This window comes from Ranitomeya imitator, chromosome 3, assembly GCF_032444005.1.
Source record: "Ranitomeya imitator isolate aRanImi1 chromosome 3, aRanImi1.pri, whole genome shotgun sequence".
In the NCBI taxonomy this organism is placed as follows: domain Eukaryota; kingdom Metazoa; phylum Chordata; class Amphibia; order Anura; family Dendrobatidae; genus Ranitomeya; species Ranitomeya imitator.
Genome location: NC_091284.1, coordinates 697,431,067 through 697,458,924, shown reverse-complemented (window position 1 = coordinate 697,458,924; position 27,858 = coordinate 697,431,067). Strand labels below are relative to the sequence as shown.

The window sequence follows — 27,858 nt, the reverse complement described above, 5'->3', positions numbered from 1 at the left end:
TATAGCAGGAGATAATAATCAATAGAGGGCTAGTAAACCTGCCATGTAGTCCTACATATTAATGAGTACTGTTTAACCTCACCCCTACCACTGATTGGAAACTTTCTGCCTATGCACAGTGTACACAGAAAGCTGCCAATCAGTGATGTGGGTGGGATTATACAGAGCTCAGCATTCAGAGTACTGGAAGGTCTGCACTAAATAAAACTGACAGTTGGCTGTCAGTCAGTGCCGGGTCGTGGTTACAGCCGCGGATCACTAGGCACTGAACAGGGACTGAAACTGTGCCGACTGCACCCCTATGACTGAAAGCTCGAGGCTGCCAGGGGGAATAAAGTTCCTTTCCTCCCGGCAGCGGGGCTCTCAGTGTGGGCGCTGGGCAGCTTCAGAATGCTATTAACCTGCAGATTAACCCCATATCTGCAAGTTAATAGAGTTTTTTTTTTTTACATGGCAAGGTTCCCTTTAAACTTGATAGTCTTAAAATGCACCATATTTATCATTACGGTTCATGCTGATAAATCTGGCATATATTTAGAGGGCTTTCTTTATTTCAGAAATGTGCGCGCGATATTGTTGCATTATTTTTGTCGCACTGTTATATGTTAGACCACACCCCTTTTTCATGAACCACGCCCCTTTACGGGAATCCACACTTTCATGTCAGTATGGTGCAAGGTCTGGTAATGACATTTTCAGTTAGTCAAATTGTGCCCGAATTCTGGCACATTTAGTTTGATAAATATCCCCCATACTGTGGATATTCCATAAATGTCTCAAATGGGAAAAAAAAAAACCTTTAGGGGTAAAAAGATGTCACAAATTACTGAAATTGTCCTATTGACCTAAGTGGGGCATAGAGAAATCCATGTTCTTGCCGTTGAAACAACCTCATCCAGATGAATGGAATCGATTTTCAGTTGCAGAAATTTCTGTGCAAATCTGTGAAATGACCCTTAGTGTATACCCAATATACCCGATATTATGGTGTTTAGTTGTCTGGTTTCCCAGATTTATAGCATTAGAAATCAAAAGGGTGAAAAAAAACAGAGGGCTGAATGTAAACTGCACAATACAGCCTTGGAAGTGAATGAGAAGTGGGTATAGGTTCAGCCAGTACATTGACGCAGTGCGTTATTATCGGGGTATCTTGTAGGACGGCGGCACTAATGTTTGTCTCTGGTTACTGCATTTTTTGTCTATTAACTTTATATTTTTCAATGATGCAGAGGAGAAGTTGGATCTGGACAGCCCTGATTGGGAAGATATTCATGTCATCACGGGGGCGCTGAAAATGTTCTTCCGCGAACTTCCGGAACCTGTCATCCCTTTCTGTCTGTTTGATGAATTTATAGCAGCGGCTCGTAAGTAGATTTTATATTCATAACCGTCATCAGGCAATAAAATATACATATTATCATGGTTTTCCAACTTTTTAGCATAAGGGACCTTAATAATAATAATAATAATAATAATTAGTTTACCCTAGGGCACCCCTGCCAATTATTTTTAATGGTTACTGTAGTTTATGCACAGGTACTAATAATCACTGTACTTTTTAAGAAAAGCGCATCACAAATGCTTGTTGTTGTTGATCACAGTAAAACGGTTTGAACAAGGTAAACATGTCAATAAAAATAATTCGGAGACCAGTCCCTTAAAGTAGCATCCCAGAATTTTTTTATCCTAGAGCACCCCCTAACAATTATTTTTAAAGGTTACTGTAGGTTATGCACAGGTACTAATAATCACTGCACTTTTTAAGAAAAGTGCCTCACAAATGTTTGTTGTTGTTGTTCACAAAAAAACAGTTTGAACAAGGTAAAGAATTAGAATAAGAATAATTCAGATACCAGTCCCTTAAAGTAGCACTCTAGATTTTTTTTTTTTATTATTTCCTCCTGTAGCCATAGGTTTTATTTGTCCACAGCTTGTATTAAATTACTTATTGATCGTTTCTTTCTACCGTCCCCATCCTCGTCTGCACAATATGATCGAACTCCTAACCAGCCAGATCACACAGCATCCAGAAGTATCTTTCTCTATAAGCCGGGATGTAATTCTCATAGACTTCCATTGAGAAAGCGACTTCTGGTCCACGTAGGAGTCACTGTGTGAGCCGACTGGTCAGAACGTGAGTCACGTGGTGCAGAAGAAGATGAAAATGAACCGAGGAAGTGATGAGAAAGTATTTAAAAAAATGCACTGTGCACATAACAACCTGGACTAGCGAGGTAGAAAAGAAAACAAATCAATAAATGTAAAATCTTGGGGTGCTACTTTAAATAAATTCAGACCCCATTCCAAACCCCTAAATTATTTAGACCCAAGACCCCCAAATAAATTCAGATCAGGCTCCTAAATTAATTTAGACCAAAGACTGGGCTCCTAAATTAATTCTAACCCCCAAACACTTAAATCTAAGTACCGTATATCTTACTAAAGGCCCCTTCACATTAAGCGACGCTGCAGTGATACCGACAACGATCCGGATCGCTGCAGCGTCGCTGTTTGGTCGCTGGAGAGCTGTCACACAGACAGCTCTCCAGCGACCAACGATCCCGAGGTCCCCGGTAACCAGGGTAAACATCGGGTTACTAAGCGCAGGGCCGCGCTTAGTAACCCGATGTTTACCCTGGTTACCAGCGTAAAAGTAAAAAAAAACAAACACTACATACTTACCTACCGCTGTCTGTCCCCGGCGCTCTGCTTCTCTGCACTCCTCCTTTACTGGCTGTGAGCACAGCGGCCGGAAAGCAGAGCGGTGACGTCACCGCTCTGCTTTCCGGCTGACCGAAGCTCACAGCCAGTGCAGGAGGAGTGCAGAGAAGCTGAGCGCCGGGGACAGACAGCGGTAGGTAAGTATGTAATGTTTTTTTTTTTTTACTTTTACGCTGGTAACCAGGGTAAACATCGGGTTACTAAGCGCGGCCCTGCGCTTAGTTACCCGATGTTTACCCTGGTTACCAGTGAAGACATCGCTGGATCGGTGTCACACACGCCGATCCAGTGATGTCCACGGGAGATCCAGCGACGAAATAAAGTTCTGGACTTTGTTCAGCGACCAACGATCTCCCAGCAGGGGCCTGATCGTTGGTCGCTGTCACACATAACGATTTCCTTAACGATCTCGTTGCTACGTCACAAAAAGCAACGATATCGTTAACGATATCGCTATGTGTGAAGGTACCTTAAGGTCAGACCCTTAATTTACATTAAAACAGACCTTCAAGATATCAGATGTGACAGAAAAAACTATTACTTTCTTGCCTTTCCCTCAGCTCATGGCACTGCTCACGTCCTGATGATAGCCAGCGTCAGGCATGGTATGTGACGCAGCACGCTAATTCTGGCTAGTGTCTGGATCTTTTATGCACCGCTGCGTACAATCTCCTGATGCTGGGCACTGTCACACACTGTATGAAGGGCCTGATGTGGCAGGTCAACCTGTGAGCCCATTAGACTATGGGGCCCAGCAGCACCTGCAATCTACTGCATCTTGTATAATTATACCACGTTCTGGTCTAGAACCACAATTTGCATTTTTGCATAATTATTTGCTGCTTTTACAGTATTTTATTGCTTTTTATTATTTTATTGCATTATTTGTTTTATTTTATTATTTTTGTTATTTTTATTTTTTTTATCATTTATTTAATTTTAATATTTTTTGTTATTTTTATTATTTTATTTATTGCTTTATAGTATTTTATTACTTTTTATTATTTTATTGTTTTTACTGTATTTTACAGTACTAGCAAAAGCTAGTGCATTTCATAAATCTCATGCACAAGCAGCGTTTTTCTTACCTTTGTTCACCCATGGAAAGCATTGAGAGCGTGCAAAAATGCTGCATAAATCTCAGCATCACATTTCTGCTATGGGTTTTCAGCATTTTTTGCACCCCTTTTGGTGAATAAAATTAACGTAGAATGTAAGTCTGCAAGGACAGGGTCTTCTCCCCTCTGTACCAGTCTGTCATGGTAACTTCATTTACTGTAAACGATATCTATAACTCTGTATGTAACCCCTTTCTCATGTACAGCACCATGGAATTAATGGTACTATATAAATAATAATAATAATAATAACTTTATTAACTTGCACAGTGGCTCAATGGTTAGCACTGTTGCTTTGCATCACCGGGGTCCTCCAGTTTCCTCCCACTTTCAAAAGACATACTGATAGGGAATCTAGATAGTGAGCCCCGATGGGGACAGTGATGATGTCTGTAAAGTGCTGCAGAATGTGATAGTGCTATACTGTATAAGCAAATAATAGTAAATAATAATAATAAACTTGTACCGTAAACAAATCACACATGTAATCTGCACCTAAAAAATGCAGCAAAAACACAGAAAAAAATGCTGCATTTTTACTGCAAAGAGTGAAGGTTTTGGCTGCAGAAAAAAGAGGTACAAAAATGCCATGTCTGAACATAGCAATAGCCGTACCCTGCATTACAGATATAAACACAAGCTTCCCCTCTGCTTTCAAACATGCCACAGTCACGCCTATCCTTAAAAAGACAACCCTAGACCAAACAGCTATGTCCAGCTATCGCCCAATATCACTATTCCCTTTCGCTTCCAAACTCCTGAAGCAGCACGTCCACGCTGAACTTTCCTCCCACCTCTCATCTAACTTGCTCTTTGACAATCTACAATCTGGTTTCTGTCCCTATAATTCCACTGAGACAACCCTGACCAAAATTACTAACGACCTACTTACAGCCAAAGCTAACAGACAATCCTCTATACTCCTCCTTCTAGACCTGTCCTCTGCTTTCGACACAGTTGACCACTGCCTCCTACTACAGATCCTCTCCTCCTTTGGCATCAAAGACCTCGCCCTATCCTGGATCTCCTCATACCTTTCCAACCGCACATTCAGCATCTCTCACCGCCACACTACCTCCTCATCCCACTCTCTCTCTGTTGGAGTCCCCCAAGGCTCTGTTCTAGGACCCCTACTCTTATCAATCTATACACTTGGCCTGGGACAACTCATAAAGTCCCATGGATTCCAGTACCACCTCTATGCTGATGATACTCAGATCTACCTCTCTGGCCCAGATGTCACCTCTCTGCTCTCCAGAATCCCAGAGTGTCTATCAGCCATATCCTCCTTCTCCTCTCGCTTCCTCAAACTTAATCTTCCTTACCTAATCTATCTATCACCATTAATGACATCATGCTTTCCCCTGTACCGGAAGTCCGCTGCCTCAGAGTAACCTTCGACTCTGCCCTGTCCTTAAAACCGCACATCCAAGCTCTTTCCACCTCCTGTCGCCTCCAGCTCAAAAATATCTCCAGAATCCGTCCTTTCCTCAACCGCCAATCTAGTAAAATGCTTCTGCATGCCCTCGACTACTGCAACATCCTTTTCTGTGGCCTCCCTGCTAACACCCTTGCACCTCTCCAGTCCTTTCTTAACTCTGCTGCCCGACTAATTAATCTCTCTCCTCGCTACTCCACCGCTTCTCGCCTCTGCAAATCCCTTCACTGGCTCCCATTCCCTCAGCGTATCCAGTTCAAATTACTAATAATGACCCACAAAGCCATCCACAACCTGTCTCCTCCATATATCTCTGAACTAATCTCCCAATATCTTCCCTCACGTAATCTCCGGTCCTCCCAATACCTCCTTCTCTCCTCCACACTTATTCGCTCCTCACCTAATCGCCTCCAGGACTTCTCCAGAATATTCCCCCATCCTCTGGAATTCTTTGCCCCAACACGTCCGACTATCAACCACATTCGGATCCTTCAGATGGAACCTGAAAACCCATCTCTTCAAGAAAACTTACAGCCTGCACTGACCCCGCATCCTCCTCACCACTACCAGAGAAACTGCCTCACCAACACCGGAGCTACTACAACCCTCAACCTACTGTCTCCTTCCCCACCATCCTGTAGAATTTAAGCCCGCAAGGGCAGGATCCTCGCCCCTCTGTATCAGTCTGTGTTAGTTTGCTTACTGTAAGTGATCTGTAATTTTTATGTAACCCCTTCTCATGTACAGCACCATGGAATCAATGGTGCTATATAAATAAATAATAATAACTCAACACTTGACCTGGGTACATTAGTTATCGTGTATCACAATCTCAATGGCTGCATATTGGAAACATTGCTGATGCAATGTGTATCTCATGGTGCTGAGGCCAGACATTGGTGGTCTACACATAATAGGTGTTCACCCCCAAGAATCTATGGCCCAATTTCTTTGGGTTATATCGAGGCCGACATTGAGGCTTCATTACTGAACTTACAGCCATATTCTAAGACGTTATTACTGTTATTAGTGAGGTCTGCCAACTACGACCCCCTCCTCCCTTTCTAGTTATGACACGTTCTGTAAATTATCAACCTTTTTTTTTCTGAACAGAAATTTCTGATGTCGATGAAAAAGTGCAAATCATGAGAGAACTGGTGAGAAATCTCCCAGAACCAAACCATGACACCTTGAGCTACATAATATGCCATCTAAACAGGTATGAATGATTTTTCTAAAATGTAAAAATACAATCGAAACAAATATAGAAAAATATATGTATCTCTCCAAATCTCAGGTCGGCTGGGGGAGCTGGGGACTTCACTATTATATTCCTAGAGCTACAAATGAATCACACACATAATGTACCATGTGGATTCTGGTGGGAACCTGTCATGGCTGCAGACTATATTTTCCTTTCAAACACTTTGGCATTTCAGAGAAGATATACTTTACAGATCCAGCTGGGGACCATAGCCGGAGACGAGACTCATCCAATGCTGCCCCGTCTAGCTCTATAGCAAGAGGTTTTTAAAACACCCAGAGCGGTGCTGGTAGAAGCTGGCCAGGGGTGGCGCTGAACTAGCCTCATCTATCCCTGTGGCTGGAACTTTCAACTATGTTTTCTCTAAAACAACTCAGCATCTCAGATAAAATATATCTGTCTGCAATCGTGCAGCCAGGCTGTGAGTCGTGAAGCCTGCGGTTTGGCCAGCATGAATCAGGTGACAGGTTCCCAATAAGCATTTTTTTAATAGCAATTTAAGTTTTGCCTGGCGAATAAGCCTCCTTAGATTGGCACGCCAGAGCTGGTATGTCACTCTCCAGAAGGAGAAACGTTACCCCTTAGACCTTAGTCCCCTGCCTCTCATCTAGCCAAATCAGTTCTCATACTTTGCACTGATGAGGGGCAATGCCCTGAAACACCATGTCTGCAAATTGAGATTCTGGTTTGGCTTTTATCCTAAGTCATATTTCAAGGCTCGTTAAAGGGTCGATAGTGACTTGTAGGATCGCTGCTTCCAACAAGTGGCGCTATAGAGTTCAAGTCCTCTTCTTCTCTGAAGAGGCAATTTGCATATTAGTTTTAGAATAGTTTTTTATCTTCAGCTAACCTGTAGATGGCACCAGAGTACCTCAGCAGCACACTGCCTAGGACACTTCCGCTGTTTACGGCCCTAGTCATGTATATTACTATGAATTTGAGAGAATTGGATGACTTGCTGTGGTGTAATTGGCCTAAAATATGAAATGCAGACAAAATATGGAACATGCAGGGAAAATATTCCCATAACCTAATGACAGCTATTGCTCTAAGACAAGCTGTAAATGAAAGAATCTATTTGACTGGGAGGGAAAGACAGATGTGAGGGAATATGGTGCTACGGTACAAAATGTTTCATGAGATCGCTCATCAGTCTTTATTTATATAGCTACAGTTTTATATAGAAGTAAAGGGTATTTCTAATTTCGAACTCCACCCCCCCCCAAAAAAAAAATGTAAATGTGGAGTATCATTTTATATTTATCACCAATATTCATCCATTCCAAGATAAGTACTTTCTAGATGACCCAATTAGTATACATCGGTAATTGGCATTTCATCTCTTTCAAGGACCATGTGACCAGACCTGTCCATCAGCCTCCTCCAATAGGAAAACATTGCATATGGAAATTCTACTTTTCAATTGGAGGAGAGTGAAGGGCAGGTCTGGTCACATGATGCTCCTAGCAGCCGCCCACAACAGGTACACAGGGATTCTAGAAATGACTACAGGAAAGATATACAGTCTGTGAAAAAGACTTTATTAAAAAGCAAAGGTGGAGAGCATATATTACTTATATATTAGTAAGTGCTATCACGTCACCAACACATTTGTGGAAATAAAATGGACAACCCCTCTAAGGTTAAATGTAATAAGTATTTAATGCAAGTGTCTCTTTAAGAACTGGCTGCTGGTATGTAGCGCTTGGCTCCTGCATCACATTTTGGCAGGGCTGTCTTTGGAAGGAGAAAGTTGAGTAACCAGCTGATACAGGCCTGCTGTCCTGTCCAACTACTGAGCAGGAAGCTGGGGATTGCGAAGTCTCCGAAGTGCATGTCAATCCCAGTGTAATGATAGATCAGTGAGTTTCACGACATTGCCCACGGACTATGGATATGTACATGGGTGTCTCTTGTAGATTTTTTTTAGTATTCATTATGGATATTGGAAAACTCAACTACATGTTTAGCTTGTCTGCATAATACCAGGTTGCTGCGGTTTTTTTCCCCTTTTGTTTAACTGTAATATGCAGAAACAACAAGTCAGTACTTAGCCAAATGCTGTGTTTTAGGTATAGGAGTTGTAAGGGTTAAAGGCCAGCTTACATGAACGCTACATTCACACAAGCGCGTAAGTGAACAGAAGAGAACACATGGATGGCTTCGGAGTGCAGTCATTTTTTTCTCTCTCAATTCCACACACTTGAATGGCTGAGTCCGATCTGCAAAAACTGATCAGAGTAGGACACATAGTGAGTTTTACTCAGATTGGGTCAATGCAAAAATCAAAGGTCGCACACCCTTCAGGAGCACCCTGCGAACCATGATGGAGCGTACCCTCCACCACCCTGTATCAGCTGTAGCTCTTTGTCAGTGGCTGAGCTAACCAAGGTGTCCCAATCCTACAAGGTATATAGTCTACCAGGTATGCCACTGATTATGACAAGCCATATCTTTCTGTTTCAAAAAGTCCTGCAAAATGTACGTACTTGCCCAACTTGGTGTCAATCTAACCTTATCAAGCTGACTCATTTTATGGTGGATGTTCTAAAAAAAGGAATCCATTGGGTGCATCGTCACCCAGAAATGTGAGCTTGCAGTCCTCCAAATTGGAGAGCAAATAGTTGAGTACGCTGAATACATTCCATCCCACCTACTAGAAACCTGGGCGCTTTCTTGGAGAGGGGGCACAAATATATGCACCATAGTATCAACAGATGCACCCATGCCTGCTATAGTTTATAACAGAACACTTACAGAAAGGACCCATGGACACGACCGATTATATCGGGCGAGTGTTATGCATGGTTTTCACAGATTTCACTGGTACCCATGATATCCTAGGAGACTGTGCACATGTCCAAGTTTTTCCTTGGATCGAGTGTTGGATCAAAATCGGCAATGCAATTCTAAGGGTACCAGTCCACGTTTAGGATGGCCGGCGGTTTTGACGGATCGGCGAGCTAGCTCTGCCCAAAGCTCCGCCCCCTTCTGGAGACGCGATGATGCCAGATGTGTTCATTGCACACATCCGGAATCAACGCACCCCACACATAGGGCCCTGTGTTATACCTTGCGGCGGTGCAGCGTCGCCGCAAGGTAAACGGACATGCTGCGATCTAAAAAGACGCGCCGCATGTCCGGAATCGCAGGGCCGCCGGATGCGTGTTACCACGCATAGTGGAGACGGGATTTCATTAAATCCCCGCCACTATGCTGTAACATCTGGGCGCTGCGTAAACACGCAGCATTTCCTGAACGTGGAAACATACCCTTAGAGTCCATGAAGAGCATTAGACCGCACTTGGATGACATCAGATTTTCACAGAGAGGCTGAATCGAGTGAGTGGAGAAAATATTTTTTTTCTTTCCACCTCTGAGAAAACCTGATGCCACTGTGATCAAACTCTGAATAGAATAATCGGACTGTTTTTCTCGGATGGAGAGAAAACGGTGGCGGGCACCTACCCAAACCTGCCTCATTGACATTATACATTCACATTCATCGACATTATCTTTGTATCTGTTCAATGAAATAGTAGAAAATTGAAATCAGAAGAATGACTAAGCCGGATGGTGGTATTTTTTAAAATAAACACGTATTTCGCTGGCCGCCCACAACTGTCCCACAGAGATTCTAGAAATGAGAAGCCATTAACCAAAAGCCCAGGTGATATTAATTTAGAATGAAGGGCTTGGTCCTCCTCCAGCTGCAGAACAACTCAGATGTATTCTCATGCTACCAGAATGTGTCTTGTGTCAGAGTCCGGAAATGACATCCTGGGGTTAATACGTACACGAAGAATGAAAATCCCCCTCTACACTCCTGTTCTGGGATTTACTGCCATGAGTTGTGGAGCAAGGAATAGTGCTACCTCCTCCCTGATCTGTTACTGACCATTTGCTTACATGAATCGGTTATTGCTCTGTACAGGAAATCAGAAACAGACACTTTCCGATCCATGAATAACAAAAATCCAAAATATTGGAGGAAACCACCGAGGATGATTATGCACTTCTGCATTGTAATTTATGAAACTGGCCGGTATTCGTCTCCCAACCAAATACACGGGGAAATTTATCAGCAATATCTTATAGTAGAAAAATATCATAAGGCATAAAACTGGTGCAAATGACATATACCAAAAATGACCCGCGTACATAAATATGGTATGTTAGATCGTTTTCTTTATGCCTGGCTGGCTTATGGTATATTTGCACATAGCTGATTTACATGCTGTGATTATTGCAACTGTCCCATTCATTTAAATAACTTCCATGCTGCAATAACAGCACCATCCAGATAAATGGACCTGATTTTTCACTCCTATTAATCAATTTGGCCATGATTTTTTACCTCCAGTGAATCTGAAAATGAAAGTGAAGGAACTTTGTTTATGATCTTGAGTGTAAAGCTGGGTTCACACAAAATCTAAAATGATTCATCCAGAACAGATTATTTTCATCCATATTGTCACCCACAAGCTATCAGTTTGTCAGCATATGTCAGTTTTTTACTTTTGTACGACATCCTTATAGCATCCGTTTTACATCAACAAAGAAGTAAGACAGGCAATTAACAGTAAAAAGAAAGCATTTGCACTACTAAAGCAGGATGGCACCATTGAAGCTCTAAAAAACTATAGGGAGAAAAATACTTTATCTAAAAAACTAATTAAAGCTGCCAAAAAGGAAACAGAGAAGCACATTGCTAAGGAGAGTAAAACTAATCCCAAACTGTTCTTCAACTATATCAATAGTAAAAGAATAAAAACTGAAAATGTAGGCCCCTTAAAAAATAGTGAGGAAAGAATGGTTGTAGATGACGAGGAAAAAGCTAACATATTAAACACCTTCTTCTCCACGGTATTCACGGTGGAAAATGAAATGCTAGGGGAAATCCCAAGAAACAATGAAAACCCTATATTAAGGGTCACCAATCTAACCCAAGAAGAGGTGCGAAACCGGCTAAATAAGATTAAAATAGATAAATCTCCGGGTCCGGATGGCATACACCCACGAGTACTAAGAGAACTAAGTAATGTAATAGATAAACCATTATTTCTTATTTTTAGGGACTCTATAGCGACAGGGTCTGTTCCGCAGGACTGGCGCGTAGCAAATGTGGTGCCAATATTCAAAAAGGGCTCTAAAAGTGAACCTGGAAATTATAGGCCAGTAAGTCTAACCTCTATTGTTGGTAAAATATTTGAAGGGTTTCTGAGGGATGTTATTCTGGATTATCTCAATGAGAATAACTGTTTAACTCCATGTCAGCATGGGTTTATGAGAAATCGCTCCTGTCAAACCAATCTAATCAGTTTTTATGAAGAGGTAAGCTATAGGCTGGACCACGGTGAGTCATTGGACGTGGTATATCTCGATTTTTCCAAAGCGTTTGATACCGTGCTGCACAAGAGGCTGGTACACAAAATGAGAATGCTTGGTCTGGGGGAAAATGTGTGTAAATGGGTTAGTAACTGGCTTAGTGATAGAAAGCAGAGGGTGGTTATAAATGGTATAGTCTCTAACTGGGTCGCTGTGACCAGTGGGGTACCGCAGGGGTCAGTATTGGGACCTGTTCTCTTCAACATATTCATTAATGATCTGGTAGAAGGTTTACACAGTAAAATATCGATATTTGCAGATGATACAAAACTATGTAAAGCAGTTAATACAAGAGAAGATAGTATTCTGCTACAGATGGATCTGGATAAGTTGGAAACTTGGGCTGAAAGGTGGCAGATGAGGTTTAACAATGATAAATGTAAGGTTATACACATGGGAAGAAGGAATCAATATCACCATTACACACTGAATGGGAAACCACTGGGTAAATCTGACAGGGAGAAGGACTTGGGGATCCTAGTTAATGATAAACTTACCTGGAGCAGCCAGTGCCAGGCAGCAGCTGCCAAGGCAAACAGGATCATGGGGTGCATTAAAAGAGGTCTGGATACACATGATGAGAGCATTATACTGCCTCTGTACAAATCCCTAGTTAGACCGCACATGGAGTACTGTGTCCAGTTTTGGGCACCGGTCCTCAGGAAGGATATAATGGAACTAGAGAGAGTACAAAGGAGGGCAACAAAATTAATAAAGGGGATGGGAGAACTACAATACCCAGATAGATTAGCGAAATTTGGATTATTTAGTCTAGAAAAAAGACGACTGAGGGGCGATCTAATAACCATGTATAAGTATATAAGGGGACAATACAAATATCTCGCTGAGGATCTGTTTATACCAAGGAAGGTGACGGGCACAAGGGGGCATTCTTTGCGTCTGGAGGAGAGAAGGTTTTTCCACCAACATAGAAGAGGATTCTTTACTGTTAGGGCAGTGAGAATCTGGAATTGCTTGCCTGAGGAGGTGGTGATGGCGAACTCAGTCGAGGGGTTCAAGAGAGGCCTGGATGTCTTCCTGGAGCAGAACAATATTGTATCATACAATTATTAGGTTCTGTAGAAGGACGTAGATCTGGGGATTTATTATGATGGAATATAGGCTGAACTGGATGGACAAATGTCTTTTTTCGGCCTTACTAACTATGTTACTATGTTACTATGTTACTAATTTAAAATGTATTAATAGGCCAAATACAGTGTTTACGTTAGCAATTACAATGAATCTCTTTTAGAACGCGTGACATACGAATGGTTAGTAATCCATATTTGGTTCATGTTCTTCTTCAGCGCGCCCAAGAAAGGCTTCAGGGTACCCAAAAAAGAGCAGTAAATATCAGGATCACCTCCTGAAGAGGATTCAGCTTCGGGATCAATTTAATGCAGTGTTTGTTTAGGATTGGCAGGTGTAAGAGCATCTGCTCGCACAGGGAGGTCAGGGTTTTTAGAGGCTGATCTGGTGTCAAGAAAGGCGGCAAAGAATTCTTGTCTCTCCAAGAACATCAAGGAATGGGCTCGTTCTCACTTGCGATGCAATCAGATGAGTGCAATCCGATTAAAAAAATCGTATAAGTCTATAGGTGCATGTGAAACATTGCACTGCACTCGGATATCACCCGAGTGCAGTGCGATTCCAGCCAACACCGGCAGCAGAGGAGATGGAGAGATTACTTTCTCCGTCTCCTCCGCAGCTCTGCTCCGATTCTCTCATGTGAGAGGATCAGAGCGCAGAGCACTGACACTTGGCTCCCGCTCACAGCTCTTTTTGATTTGCTTTTGCATCGGATGTTATTCGCTTGTGATCCCGGCAAAAGATTGACATTCAACATAAAGTACATGGATTAAGGAGGGGGGGAGTTGATCTTCTCTGAAGAAAGCCCCCTTTGGACTGTCTGGGACATCTAGAAGAATGATTTCTCAGAGAAGAAAAGGTGAGCACTACAATGAGCCCTGTGCCATGCCAATAAGTTAAGCATCCTGAGACCATTCGTGTGTGGGGGTTGCTTTTCATCCATGGTGGGGGTTCACTCACAATTTTGCCTAAGAGCACTGACATGAATAAACAATAGTATCTAACCATCCTCCAAGAGCAACCTCTTCCAACGATCCAGGAGCAATTTAGCGATTAACAATATTTTTTACAGCATGATGGAGACCATGTTGCAAATGTGATAGCTAAGTGGCTCAGTGAACAAAACATTGAAATTTTGGATCCATGGACAGGAAGCACCCCAGATCTCAATCCCAATGAGAACCTGTGGTCAATCTTCAAAAATCATGTGGGCAAACAGAAATATAAAAATTCTGCAAAACTCCAAGCACTGATTAATGGGCGATCATCAGTCAGAATTTGGTCTGGAAGCTGATATCCAGCATGTCAGGGTGAATTTCAGAAGTCTTGAAAAATGCTAGTTAATACTGTAAATATTGAGCCTTTTCATAACCTTGATGTGAGTCACCCGCCAGGGCCGTGGGGTACTCGGTACCGGGTCCGGTGTTTCACAGGGGGATGTCACCGGTTTTCGGTCATATGGGCGGAGTTTTCAGGTGTTTGATTCACCCTTTCCTTACCCGCTGGCTGCATGCTGGCCGCTATATTGGATTGAAGTTCAGTCTCACGCCTGCGTGTACTACGGAGGACAGAGAATGAACTTCAATCCAATATTGCAGCCAGCATGCAGCCAGCGGGTAAGGAAAGGGTGAATCAAACACCCGAAAACTCTGCCCATATGACTGAAAACCGGTCCCGCCAAATTCAGGTGACAGGTTCCCTTTAATGGGAATAAAGTTTATGTTTGTGACGCCACCTGTGGTATTTGGTCAGTGGGTACCGACGCTGCTTTAAGGGGTCCTCTGGGATGATGTTATGGCAGTTACATGGTATAACTTCCAACAGGTGAAGTATATCCCCAGGGATCCTGGTGTATAGATGGAAGGTGGTGAATGGTGCAGTAAAGAACGAGGACGCAGGTTTGCTGTCTCTTTACCTTGTTTACTGAAGACTTCAGGCAGCCACAGTCCAGGGCACCAGATCACAGGGCAGGCAGGGTCCGGCCAGTTTGGAGGCAAGTTAGGAGTCCCCTTACCCATTGTGGATATCAAAGCCTTCCTCTAGCGCCGTGGTGTTATAGTCCCTTACTGCCTATGGCTTCAGATAAGGTCTTCACAGATTTTTCTCTCTCTGTCCCCCATATAGGATAGGACATAACCCGTATGACTGGTGACTTGAGCCTGTCTATAGGGACTCTAACATGCCCCGGGCTCTAAGGGTGTCACCGTGCCTCCTGGGTATTAAGGCGGACAGGTAACTTGGAGTTCAGCTGTCCTGCCGGTCTCTGATGTAAGTCATAGAGGCCCTTACAACCTCGGTGTTCCGGCTACCGGTCTCTGTGCCTCAGAAGGAGGCAGCCTGCTCGTGGCTGGTCTCCCACTAGTGTTCCTCTCCTGTGTTTTGCTCTCCTACATGCTCACTGCAATATATTCGGCTTTCATATAATCTCTTTCCAGGAACTGCAGCACTGCGGCTGCACAGCTCCGTACACCCTCTTCTGCCTCAGACTGCTCCAGTCTGTTTCCTGGCAAGAACTGACTAACTTTCCCTACAAACTACCATATGTATGTGGAGTCACCTAGTAAATAGGATCAAAAGCTCCCCCTGGTGGCCTGGAGTGTGAATGTGTTGCATGCTTGTGTTTACCTGGTGACAGTTATTACTTCTTGCCTCCAAACGTAACATCACTCTCCCCGTGAGGAAAGCAATGCTACTGTGATGACCAGGACCCTGGGGCGCCACAGATGCACTTTTCAATAAAAGTATAAAAACTTACGAAATGCTGATAATTGTACATCAGTAACCATAGTATCTATTTGATTAAAATATGTCTGAAAATATTGAAGCAGCAAACCCTGTGAAAAACAAAATTTGTGTGTTTTGAGTGCGACTGTAGACACATGAGTGGCATTTTCTTTATAGGATTTAGAATTAGCAAGTGGGTTGATGGTTGGGGGGGTTGATGTCACCTTTGTATTGTCAGGTCACATCAAGTCCAGAGGTTATTAATAGAGAGGCGTCAGTAAGACGCCCTCCATTACTAACCCCATAGTCATATCATATAAAAACACAGACACCCAGAATAAAGTCCTTTAATTGAAAGAATAACAGACTCCTTTGATAAATCTTAATTAAAGGTAATCTGTCACCTCATTTTTAGTATATAAGCTGCAGCCACCGCCATTATGGGCTTATCTACTTTATCTGCCCTGTTGAGGGCCTTTCCCTATCATCGCATCGGGACCGCCCCTGGGTGAGTATAATCTAACTTGTTTTTCTTATCTTTCAGGTTACATCGAGGGCTTATCTACAGCATTACAGAATGCTATAGATAAGCCGTTGATGGTGGTCGCTGCGGCTTATATACTAAAAATGAGGTGACAGATTCCCTTTAAACCATACATATGATCTTGCCCATGCCACCTACGCCATTGACATCTGCAAAAGAGTTAAAAAAAACAACAACAATATTCCTCACCTCTCCGCAGAGATGATGATAATCCATTTGTCCCACGACGGGTCTAGCTCTGCTACATCTAGATGGCAGACTGCATGGTTGCATGATGCGACCATACAGCCTATCATTCAGCAGACATTGAGCAGCGTGTGCTCAATGTCTCCATGTGAACTCCTATTCCTTGTCTCAGGGCACCGCGACCATGAGAAAGTTCTTCTGCTCGCGGTGCTGTCAGACAGGTCCTGCGAGTTCACAGCCAATGAACTCACTTCACCTATGTGATGTCAGCGCGAGCGCAGTGGGAAGTGTTATCTGAGCATCTGGGAGTGCTCGTATATTTTGTTTGAGTCCCTGCAGCTGCATGCAAGATTTGCAGGTGCTAGACAGCACAACACAATATAGCAAAAAGAGGGGTTATTAACAACTCCAGGACAGAATTGGGTACCCAAAAATTGTTCAAAATAGCTAAGGGAAACCTAATATATAACGTTTATTAAATATTAATTAAAAAACTGTACGACACAACATATAACAACAAACTCGTACATTGACCACAAAAGTCAATCGGACAAGGAACTGATAAACAGTCCAAAGAGAAATATTCAGTAGTCAAATTGGTACCCTACACAGCCTTTAGGGTTGCTATTACAACATACACCTTTTCAGGTAAAGCAGAGGAACCAAATATATAAACAGAGGAGGGTGCTACTGTTATTCACAAAGATATTTTTAAGCCATCTATGAGGTGAAGGAACAACACTGCTGGTCCTGACCAATAAAATGCTTTAAATACACGGGGGTACATATAAAGTTATTGAAACGATCTCACCCAATTATGATGGTACCGCATACTGAAACATGTCCCCCATGTCTGGATAAGAGTCCCATGGATCAATTTCCATTCATCTTGGATTCATTGGACTCAAAGACCACCTCCCTTCGCGTTTCATCTCGGAAAGGAATCATCAGGGGACAGGGACACAGATCTCCAGGGAGCCTCTCATAACTTCTTATGAGAGACTCCCTGGAGATCTGTGTCTCGGTTGAGCACTCCATCAATTCCTGACCACGGACTGACTACCCTGAGCCCTGATGATTCCTTTCTGAGATGAAACGCGTAGGGAGGTGGTCCAGAACGCAGGAGGTGGTCTTTGAGTCCAATGAATCCAAGATGAATGGAAATTGATCCATGGGACTCTTATCCAGACATGGGGGACATGTTTCAGTATGCGGTACCATCATAATTGGCTGAGATCGTTTCAATAACTTTATATGTACCCCCGTGTATTTAAAGCATTTTATTGGTGAGGACCAGCAGTGTTGTTCCTTCACCTCATAGATGGCTTAAAAATATCTTTGTGAATAACAGTAGCACCCTCCTCTGTTTATATATTTGGTTTCTCTGCTTTACCTGAAAAGGTATATGTTGAAATAGCAACCCTAAAGGCTGTGTAGGGTACCAATTTGACTACTGAATATTTCTCTTTGGACTGTTTATCAGTTCCTTGTCCGATTGATTTATGTGGTCAATGTACGAGTTTGGTGCTAGACAGCCTCAACACATGTGGCCTAACAAGCAGACACACCCACATGTTGATGCTGTCTAACAGCCGCACATCACGCGGCTGCAGGGACTCGAACATAATATACAAGCACTCCCAGATGCTCGGATAACACCCAAGCATGCTCGGATAAGACGTTATCCGAGCACGTTCGCTTGTCACTACAAAGGAGAAATAGCTATTCTCTCTGCCTGGGCTGTCTTATTGTGTGTTGCATCCTGCAGAGTGAGCACAGACATACCAGCCAATCCACCATTAATGGTTTTCCTCATTGATAGCATGAATGTTTCTCACCATATTTGTTATAATGATGCCTCCTACACATAAACACAGTATAAATACAACTGAGCCGCCATCTGTAATGTCTGGAAGAGAGACTGTATTTGTTGTTCACAGTAACCAATCAGAGCTCAGTTTTCATTTTTTTATATAACAATGGTACAAAGAAAGCTGCACTATGATTCATTGCCAACCGAACACAACACAAGGGAAATATATCTAAAACACATACAAAATTCTTTGGTGAAAGATTAGAAATTGGCTCAGTGGTTAGCACTGTAGCTTCTCAGCACTTAGGTCCTGGGTTCAAATTCCACCAAGGACAACTTCTGCAACTCCTTTTTGCTTTTTGTATGTTCTCCTCGTGTTTGCAGGGATTTCCTCTGTGTTCTCTGGTTTTCTACCACACTCCAAAAACAAACTCATGGTTACAGAAAAGTGTTACATCTATTGATATAACTATTAAAACATAGAGTGGGGACACAGACCGGGAGCAGGAGGGAGTGGAAAATTCACCCTAATTGGCTACACAGTATAGACTTGGAGAAGATTAAGAAGGAGTTGGTGGAATTTTTTGAGATAAATGAGGGAAGTGTAGACGTGCTTACTGTGTGGGAAGCCATGAAAGCGTACTTGAGAGGGCTGTTGTTCAGGGATATTAGTAGGTGTAAGCGGAAATCGAGAGAGGCAGAGAGGTTGGCGATTGATGGGCTGAGAGTGGCTGAGGACGAGATGTGTTATGACCTGGTGGTTAGGACAATAATGGACCTGGTGGTTAAGAGCACACGGAATGACCTGATAGTTACTAATAATACAGGACAAGCTCTGGGACGTGGGAACTCTGCTGACCGCAATCCCTAATCCTATCACACACACTAGAAATAGCCGTGGATTGCTCCTAACGCTCCCTATGCAACTCGTCACAGCCTAAGGAACTAGCTAGACCTAAAGATAGAAAAATAACGCCTACCTTGCCTCAGAGAAATTCCCCAAAGGAAAAGGCAGCCCCCCACATATAATGACTGTGAGTTAAGATGAAAATTACAAACACAGAGATGAAATAGATATAGCAAAGAAAGGCCCGACTTACTGAACAGACAGAGGATAGGAAAGGTAACTTTGCGGTCAGCACAAAAACTACAAAAAGACCACGCAGAAGGTGCAAAAAGACCCTCCGCACCGACTCACGGTGCGGAGGCGCTCCCTCTGCGTCCCAGAGCTTCCAGCAAGCAAGACAAAAATCAAAATAACAAGCTGGACAGAAAAATAGCAAACAAGAAAAAAACAAGCAGGAACTTAGCTTCTGCTGGGAAGACAGGTCACAAGAACGATCCAGGAGAGAACTAGACCAATACTGGAACATTGACAGGTGGCATGGAGCAATGATCTAAGTGGAGTTAAATAGAGCAGCCAGCTAACGAATTAACCTCGTCACCTGTGGAAGGAAACTCAGAAGCTGCAGCCCCACTCACAACCACCAGAGGGAGCCCATGGACAGAACCAGCCGAAGTACCATTCATGACCACAGGGGGGAGCTTGACCATTCACAACAGTACCCCCCCCCCCTTGAGGAGGGGTCACCAGAGCCCCCAGGCCGACCAGGATGAGCCAAATGAAAGGCACAAACCAGATCGGCAGCATGAACATCAGAGGCAAAGACCCAGGAATTATCTTCCTGACCATAACCCTTCCACTTGACCAGGTACTGGAGTTTCCGTCTCGAAACACGAGAATCCAAAATCTTCTCCACCACATACTCCAACTCCCCCTCAACCAACACCGGGGCAGGAGGATCAACGGATGGAACCACAGGCGCCACGTATCTCCGCAACAACGACCTATGAAATACATTATGGATGGCAAAAGAAGCCGAAAGGGTCAAACGAAATGACACAGGATTGAGAACCTCAGAAATCTTATATGGACCAATGAAACGAGGCTTAAACTTAGGAGAGGAAACCTTCATAGGAACATAACGAGACAACAACCAAACCAAATCCCCAACACGAAGTCGGGGACCCACACAGCGCCGGCGGTTAGCGAAACGTTGAGCCTTCTCCTGGGACAATGTCAAATTGTCCACCACATGAGTCCAAATCTGCTGCAACCTATCCACCACAGTATCTACACCAGGACAGTCCGAAGACTCAACCTGCCCTGAAGAGAAACGAGGATGGAAACCAGAATTGCAGAAAAACGGCGAAACCAAAGTAGCCGAGCTGGCCCGATTATTAAGGGCGAACTCAGCTAAAGGCAAAAAGGACACCCAATCATCCTGATCAGCAGAAACAAAGCATCTCAGATATGTTTCCAAAGTCTGATTAGTTCGTTCGGTTTGGCCATTTGTCTGAGGATGGAAAGCCGAGGAAAAAGACAAATCAATGCCCATCCTAGCACAAAAGGATCGCCAAAACCTCGAAACAAACTGGGAACCTCTGTCCGAAACGATGTTCTCCGGAATGCCATGTAAACGAACCACATGCTGGAAAAACAATGGCACCAAATCAGAGGAGGAAGGCAATTTAGACAAGGGTACCAAATGGACCATCTTAGAGAAGCGATCACAGACCACCCAAATGACCGACATCTTTTGAGAGACAGGGAGATCCGAAATAAAATCCATAGAAATATGCGTCCAGGGCCTCTTCGGGACCGGCAAGGGCAAAAAGCAACCCACTGGCACGAGAACAGCAGGGCTTAGCCCGAGCACAAGTCCCACAGGACTGCACAAAAGAACGCACATCCCGTGACAAAGACGGCCACCAAAAGGATCTAGCCACCAAATCTCTGGTACCAAAGATTCCAGGATGACCAGCCAACACCGAGCAATGAACCTCAGAGATAACTCTACTTGTCCATTTATCAGGGACAAACAGTTTCTCCGCTGGGCAACGGTCAGGTCTATCAGCCTGAAATTTTTGCAGCACCCGCCGCAAATCAGGGGAGATGGCAGACATAATTACCCCCTCTTTGAGAATACCCGCCGGCTCAGGAACACCCGGAGAGTCGGGCACAAAACTCCTTGACAGGGCATCAGCCTTCACATTCTTAGAGCCTGGAAGGTACGAAACCACAAAATCAAAATGGGAGAAAAATAGCGACCATCGAGCCTGTCTAGGATTCAACCGTTTGGCAGACTCGAGATAAGTAAAATTCTTGTGATCCATCAAGACCACCACGCGATGCTTGGCTCCTTCAAGCCAATGACGCCACTCCTCGAATGCCCACTTCATGGCCAACAACTCTCGATTGCCAACATCATAATTGCTCTCAGCAGGCGAAAACTTTCTAGAAAAGAAGGCGCATGGTTTCATCACCGAGCCATCAGAACTTCTTTGCGATAAAACAGCCCCTGCTCCAATCTCAGAAGCATCAACCTCGACCAGAAACGGGAGTGAAACATCTGGCTGGCACAACACGGGGGCAGAAGAAAAACGATGCTTCAACTCCTGAAAAGCCTCCACAGCCGCAGAAGACCAATTGACCACATCAGCACCCTTCTTGGTCAAATCAGTCAACGGTTTAGCAACACTAGAAAAATTACTGATGAAGCGACGATAAAAATTAGCAAAGCCCAGGAACTTTTGCAGACTCTTCACAGATGTCGGCTGAGTCCAATCATAAATGGCCTGGACTTTAACAGGGTCCATCTCGATAGTAGAAGGGTAAAAAATGAAACCCAAAAATGAAACCTTCTGAACTCCAAAGAGACACTTTGACCCCTTTACAAACAAAGAATTAGCACGAAGGACCTGGAACACCATTCTGACCTGCTTCACGTGAGACTCCCAATCATCCGAGAAGACCAAAATATCATCCAAATATACAATCAGGAATTTATCCAGGTACTCTCGGAAGATGTCATGCATAAAGGACTGAAACACTGATGGAGCATTGGAAAGCCCGAATGGCATAACCAGGTACTCAAAATGGCCCTCGGGCGTATTAAATGCTGTTTTCCATTCATCGCCCTGTTTAATACGCACAAGATTATACGCACCACGAAGATCTATCTTGGTGAACTAACTAGCCCCCTTAATCCGAGCAAATAAATCAGACAGCAGCGGCAAAGGGTACTGAAATTTGACTGTGATCTTATTAAGAAGGCGGTAATCAATACAAGGTCTCAAAGAACCATCCTTCTTGGCTACAAAAAAGAACCCTGCTCCCAATGGTGACGATGACGGGCGAATATGACCCTTCTCCAAGGATTCCTTTATATAACTCCGCATAGCGGCGTGTTCTGGCACAGATAAATTGAACAGTCGGCCCTTAGGAAACTTACTACCAGGAATCAAATTAATAGCACAATCGCAATCCCTATGAGGAGGTAGGGCACTGGATTTGGGCTCATCAAATACATCCCGGTAATCCGACAAAAACTCCGGGACTTCAGAAGGGGTGGATGACGAAATAGACAAAAATGGAACATCACCATGTACCCCCTGACAACCCCAGCTGGACACAGACATAGATTTCCAATCCAATACTGGATTATGGACCTGTAGCCATGGCAACCCCAAAACGACCACATCATGCAGATTATGCAACACCAAAAAGCGAATATCCTCCTGATGTGCAGGAGCCATGCGCATGGTCAATTGGGTCCAGTACTGAGGCTAATTCTTGGCCAAAGGCGTAGCATCAATTCCTCTCAATGGAATAGGATACCGTAAGGGCTCCAAGAAAAAACCACAGCGCCTGGCAAACTCCAAGTCCATCAAATTCAGGGCAGCGCCTGAATCCACAAATGCCATAACAGAATACGATGACAAAGAGCAAATCAGAGTAACGGACAAAAGAAATTTCGACTGTACCGTACCAATGGTGGCAGACCTAGCGAACCGCTTAGTGCGCTTAGGACAATCGGAGATAGCATGAGTGGATTCACCACAGTAAAAACACAGCCCATTTCGACATCTGTGTTCTTGCCGTTCAGCTCTGGTCAAAGTCCTATCACATTGCATAGGCTCATTCAGACCGGCAGGCATGGGAAATCTCACCATGACATCCTTAAGGGCTTCAGAGAGACCCTTTCTGAAAATTGCTGCCAGGGCACATTCATTCCACTGAGTGAGTACAGACCACTTCCTAAACTTCTGACAATATATTTCTACCTCATCCTGACCCCGACACAGAGCCAGCAAGATTTTCTATGCCTGATCCACTGAATTTGGTTCATCATAAAGCAATCCAAGCGCCAGAAAAAACGCATCAACATCACGCAATGCCGGATCTCCTGGCGCAAGGGAAAATTCCCAGTCTTGGGGGTCGCCACGTAACAAAGAAATAATGATTTTCACTTGTTGAACAGGGTCACCTGAGGAGCGAGGTTTCAAAGCAAGAAACAATTTACAATTATTTTTGAAATTCAGGAACTTAGATCTATCCCCAGAAAACAAATCAGGAATTGGAATTCTAGGCTCTAACATCGGATTCTGAACCACAAAATCTTGAATGTCTTGTACCCTTGCAGTGAGATGATCTACACAAGAGGACAGACCTTGAATGTCCATATCTACACCTGTGTCCTGAACCACCCAAAGGTTAAGGGGAAAAGAAAGACAAAACACACTGCAAAGAAAAAAAAAATGGTCTCAGAACTTCTTATCCCTCTATTGAGATGCATTAATACTTTGGGCCAGCTGTACTGATATGGACCTGGTGGTTAGGAGCACCAGGAACGACCTGATGGTTAAACTCACACAAGACAAGCTCTGGGAAGTGGGAACTCTGCTGACCGCAACCCCTAATCCTATCACACAACTAGAAATAGCCGTGGAGCGTACCTAACACGGCCTAGACGCCTCTTCACAGCCTAAGAGCTAACTAGCCCTAGAAATAGAAAATAAAGCCTAACTTAGATCTATCCCCAAAAAACAAATCAGGAATTGGAATCCTAGGCTCTGACATCGGATTCTGAACCACAAAATCTTGAATGTTTTGTACCCTTGCAGTGAGATTATCCATCCAAGAGGACAGATCTTGAATGATACACCTGTATCCTGAACCACCCAGAGGTAAAGGGGAAAAAAGAGACAAAACACACTGCAAAGAAAAAAAAATGGTCTCAGAACTTCTCTTATCCCTCTATTGAGATGCATTAATACTTTGGGCCACCTGTACTGTTATGACCTGGTGGTTAGGACAATAATGGACCTGGTGGTTAAGAGCACACGGAATGACCTGATAGTTACTAATAATACAGGACAAGCTCTGGGACGTGGGAACTCTGCTGACCGCAATCCCTAATCCTATCACACACACTAGAAATAGCCGTGGATTGCTCCTAACGCTCCCTATGCAACTCGTCACAGCCTAAGGAACTAGCTAGCCCTAAAGATAGAAAAATAAAGCCTACCTTGCCTCAGAGAAATTCCCCAAAGGAAAAGGCAGCCCCCCACATATAATGACTGTGAGTTAAGATGAAAATTACAAACACAGAGATGAAATAGATATAGCAAAGAGAGGCCCGACTTACTGAACAGACAGAGGATAGGAAAGGTAACTTTGCGGTCAGCACAAAAACTACAAAAAGACCACGCAGAGGGCGCAAAAAGACCCTCCGCACCGACTCACGGTGCGGAGGCGCTCCCTCTGCGTCCCAGAGCTTCCAGCAAGCAAGACAAAAATAGCAAGCTGGACAGAAAAATAGAAAACAAGAGAAAAACAAGCAGGAACTTAGCTTCTGCTGGGAAGACAGGTCACAAGAACGATCCAGGAGAGAACTAGACCAATACTGGAACATTGACAGGTGGCATGGAGCAATGATCTAAGTGGAGTTAAATAGAGCAGCCAGCTAACGAATTAACCTCGTCACCTGTGGAAGGAAACTCAGAAGCCGCAGCCCCACTCACAACCACCAGAGGAAGCCCATGGACAGAACCAGCCGAAGTACCATTCATGACCACAGGAGGGAGCTTGACAACAGAATTCACAACGGAGATGGTAATAACGGGTACTCTGGAGGCTGGGAGGAGGTTAAAGGCAGCTCAGAGTCAGTTGGAGGTGGTCTTGCTGAGTAAGGCTGAAAGGAAGAGGGAATTCATGAATCTGGCCTACTACCAGGAGGGTGAATCAGTGGGTCATTTGCTATCGCTGGTGGCATCTGCCCAGAGAAATACTTCCTTTGTTCACTCTTTGGTGTCTGGGAGTGGTGTTGCTGTTTCTGAGACTTCAGAGATTTTGGAGATTTTTGCAGAATTTTATGCAGACTTATACTCCTCTCGGGTAGATGGGTCAATGGAGGACACGGTGGCGTTCCTTGAGGAGTTGGAGCTCCCGAGGCTGAGTGACACAGCTAGGGAGGATTTGGAGGCTCCCATTACGGAGGAGGAATTGGGACGGGCATTGCAGTCGATGGCTAATGGGAAGGCGCCTGGCGTAGACGGATTTCCTGCCGAAATTTATAAAAGCTTGGGGGAAGTGTTGATCCCTAAATTGAAGGCGGTCTTGGAGGAGGCTAGGAATGGTGGAAGGCTACCGGCATCTATGCGGGAGGCCACAATAGTGGTGATTCCAAAGGAGGGGAAAGACCCGACACAGCCGGACTCATATCGGCCAATTTCTTTACTTACTATCGACGTTAAACTCCTGGCTAAGGTGTTGGCGATGAGGTTGACAAGTGTTATTTCTGACCTGATACACTCAGACCAGTCTGGCTTTATGCCTGATAGGTCAACTGCGATCAACTTACGAAGGCTGTATATGAACTTGCAACTCAGAGCCGATAACTGTGGCCAGAGAGTTATTGCATCTTTAGACGCTCACAAGGCGTTCGATAGTGTGGAGTGGGGGTATCTCTGGCAGGTGTTGCGAAAAATGGGGTTTGGGCCGCAGTTCATATCCTGGATTCAACTAATGTATTCGATACCGATGGCCAGGGTTAGGGTAAACGGGGAGTTGTCATGGACCATACAGTTGGCTAGAGGGACGAGACAGGGGTGTCCGCTCTCCCCCCTTTTGTTTGCTCTGGCTGTGGAACCGCTGGCCGCTACACTTTGACGGTCTGATGAGATGACGGGGTTTAAATATGGGGTGATTGAAGAAAGGGTGGCGTTGTATGCGGATGACATTTTATTGTTTCTGGCTGATCCAGTTGCATCCTTGGAGGGAGCCATTGGGATTATTGAACGATTCGGATCAGTGTCGGGGCTTAGGATAAATTGGAGTAAGTCTATCTTGTTTAAGGTGGACGATGAGGGTGGGGAACCATTGGAGGATGGACGACTGGAGGTGACGAGTAAATTTAAATACCTTGGAATATGGGTATCGATGCCGGTCACTGAGTATATACATGAGAGTCTGACTCCAATCTTGGGTGCCCTCAAGGCAAAGGCGGATGCTTGGCTTAAGCTGCATTTATCTGTGGTAGGTGGGGTGAATCTTATCAAAGTGATTCTGATGCCGAAATTACTGTATATTCTCCACAATGCACCGGTTTGGATACCACGCGGGAAATTTAGACAGATTAACTCTCTGTTTAGGAATTTGATATGGGGGAGGCAGCATCCGCGTATCAAACTGGAGACACTTCAGCGACCCAAGGATGATGGGGGTCTGGCATTGCTTAACCCGGAATTGTACTTTCTTGCAGCCCAGAGTCAGCATCTAAGGGGCTGGGCGCATGAAGGGTCATCTGGGGCGGTACAGCGGTTGATGGAGGTGGTGACAAAAAGAAGGCCAGTGGTGCAATGTTTGGAGGATGGATCCTTGGAGAGTCTGGGGAAGTTACATCCGACTGTGCTGTTGATACGCAAGCTGTGGAGTAGATTGAGGCACATACGTGGGATCACGGACTTGACTAGATACTCGCCGCTATGGCATAATAACAATCTGAAAGAATTTGAGGCATTGGGGGTACTGATAGAGTGGTTGGGCAAAGGGATTCAGTATGTATACCAAATAATTGAGCAAGGTGAACTGAAATCATTTTCCCAATTGCAGGCGGAATTTGGTATCGGGACTACAGGGGAGTATCAGTATTTGCAGATGAGGCATGCCTTTGGAGCTCAGAGTAGGAACGGAGGTATTAGGATTCAAAGGGATATAGTACTGGAGTATGTGTGTAATGATGGGACGACTGGAGGAGTCATATCCACGCTGTATAGGGATCTGTTGCACACTTTCCTATTGGGGTTTCCAATAATGGCAAGGGCTAAATGGGAAAGGGATCTGGGTCCAATGGATAATGAGACCTGGGAGTCGGTGTTGGAATGGGTCCCAAGACTGTCGCTGAGTGAACCGTATAGGCTGTCACAGCTTTATGTGATACACAGAGTCTATAAGTCTCCAATGGTGCTATATAAAGCAGGATTGCGGAATGACTCTGAATGTCCGAGGTGTAGGTCTATGGATGCAGATATTTTCCATATGATGTGGACATGTCCGAGGTTGGCTGCCTTCTGGGTGGTAGTTTTGAGTCGTATGGAAGGTGCGTATGGGTACACGGTGCCAAGGAATCCAATTGTCTGTTGGGATGCGTGGATGAGATTGGAGTGGATAAACACCTAAAGATAGCTATAGCCAGATTGCTATACATGGCTAGGAAGGTGATAGCT

The 27,858-nt window shown here is 44.2% G+C and overlaps 1 protein-coding gene across 3 annotated transcripts in view; it reads left to right on the top strand.

Moving 5' to 3' along the window:
- The window catches only part of ARHGAP9 (Rho GTPase activating protein 9), a 208,542-nt gene that overhangs the window by 159,558 nt on the left and 21,126 nt on the right, over nt 1-27,858 (top strand). For all 3 annotated transcript variants that reach the window (XM_069758558.1, XM_069758556.1, XM_069758557.1), the window contains 2 exons: nt 1,230-1,364; nt 6,391-6,496. In XM_069758558.1, the coding sequence (XP_069614659.1) occupies nt 1,230-1,364; nt 6,391-6,496 (241 nt within the window). The remainder of the gene's footprint in view (nt 1-1,229; nt 1,365-6,390; nt 6,497-27,858) is intronic.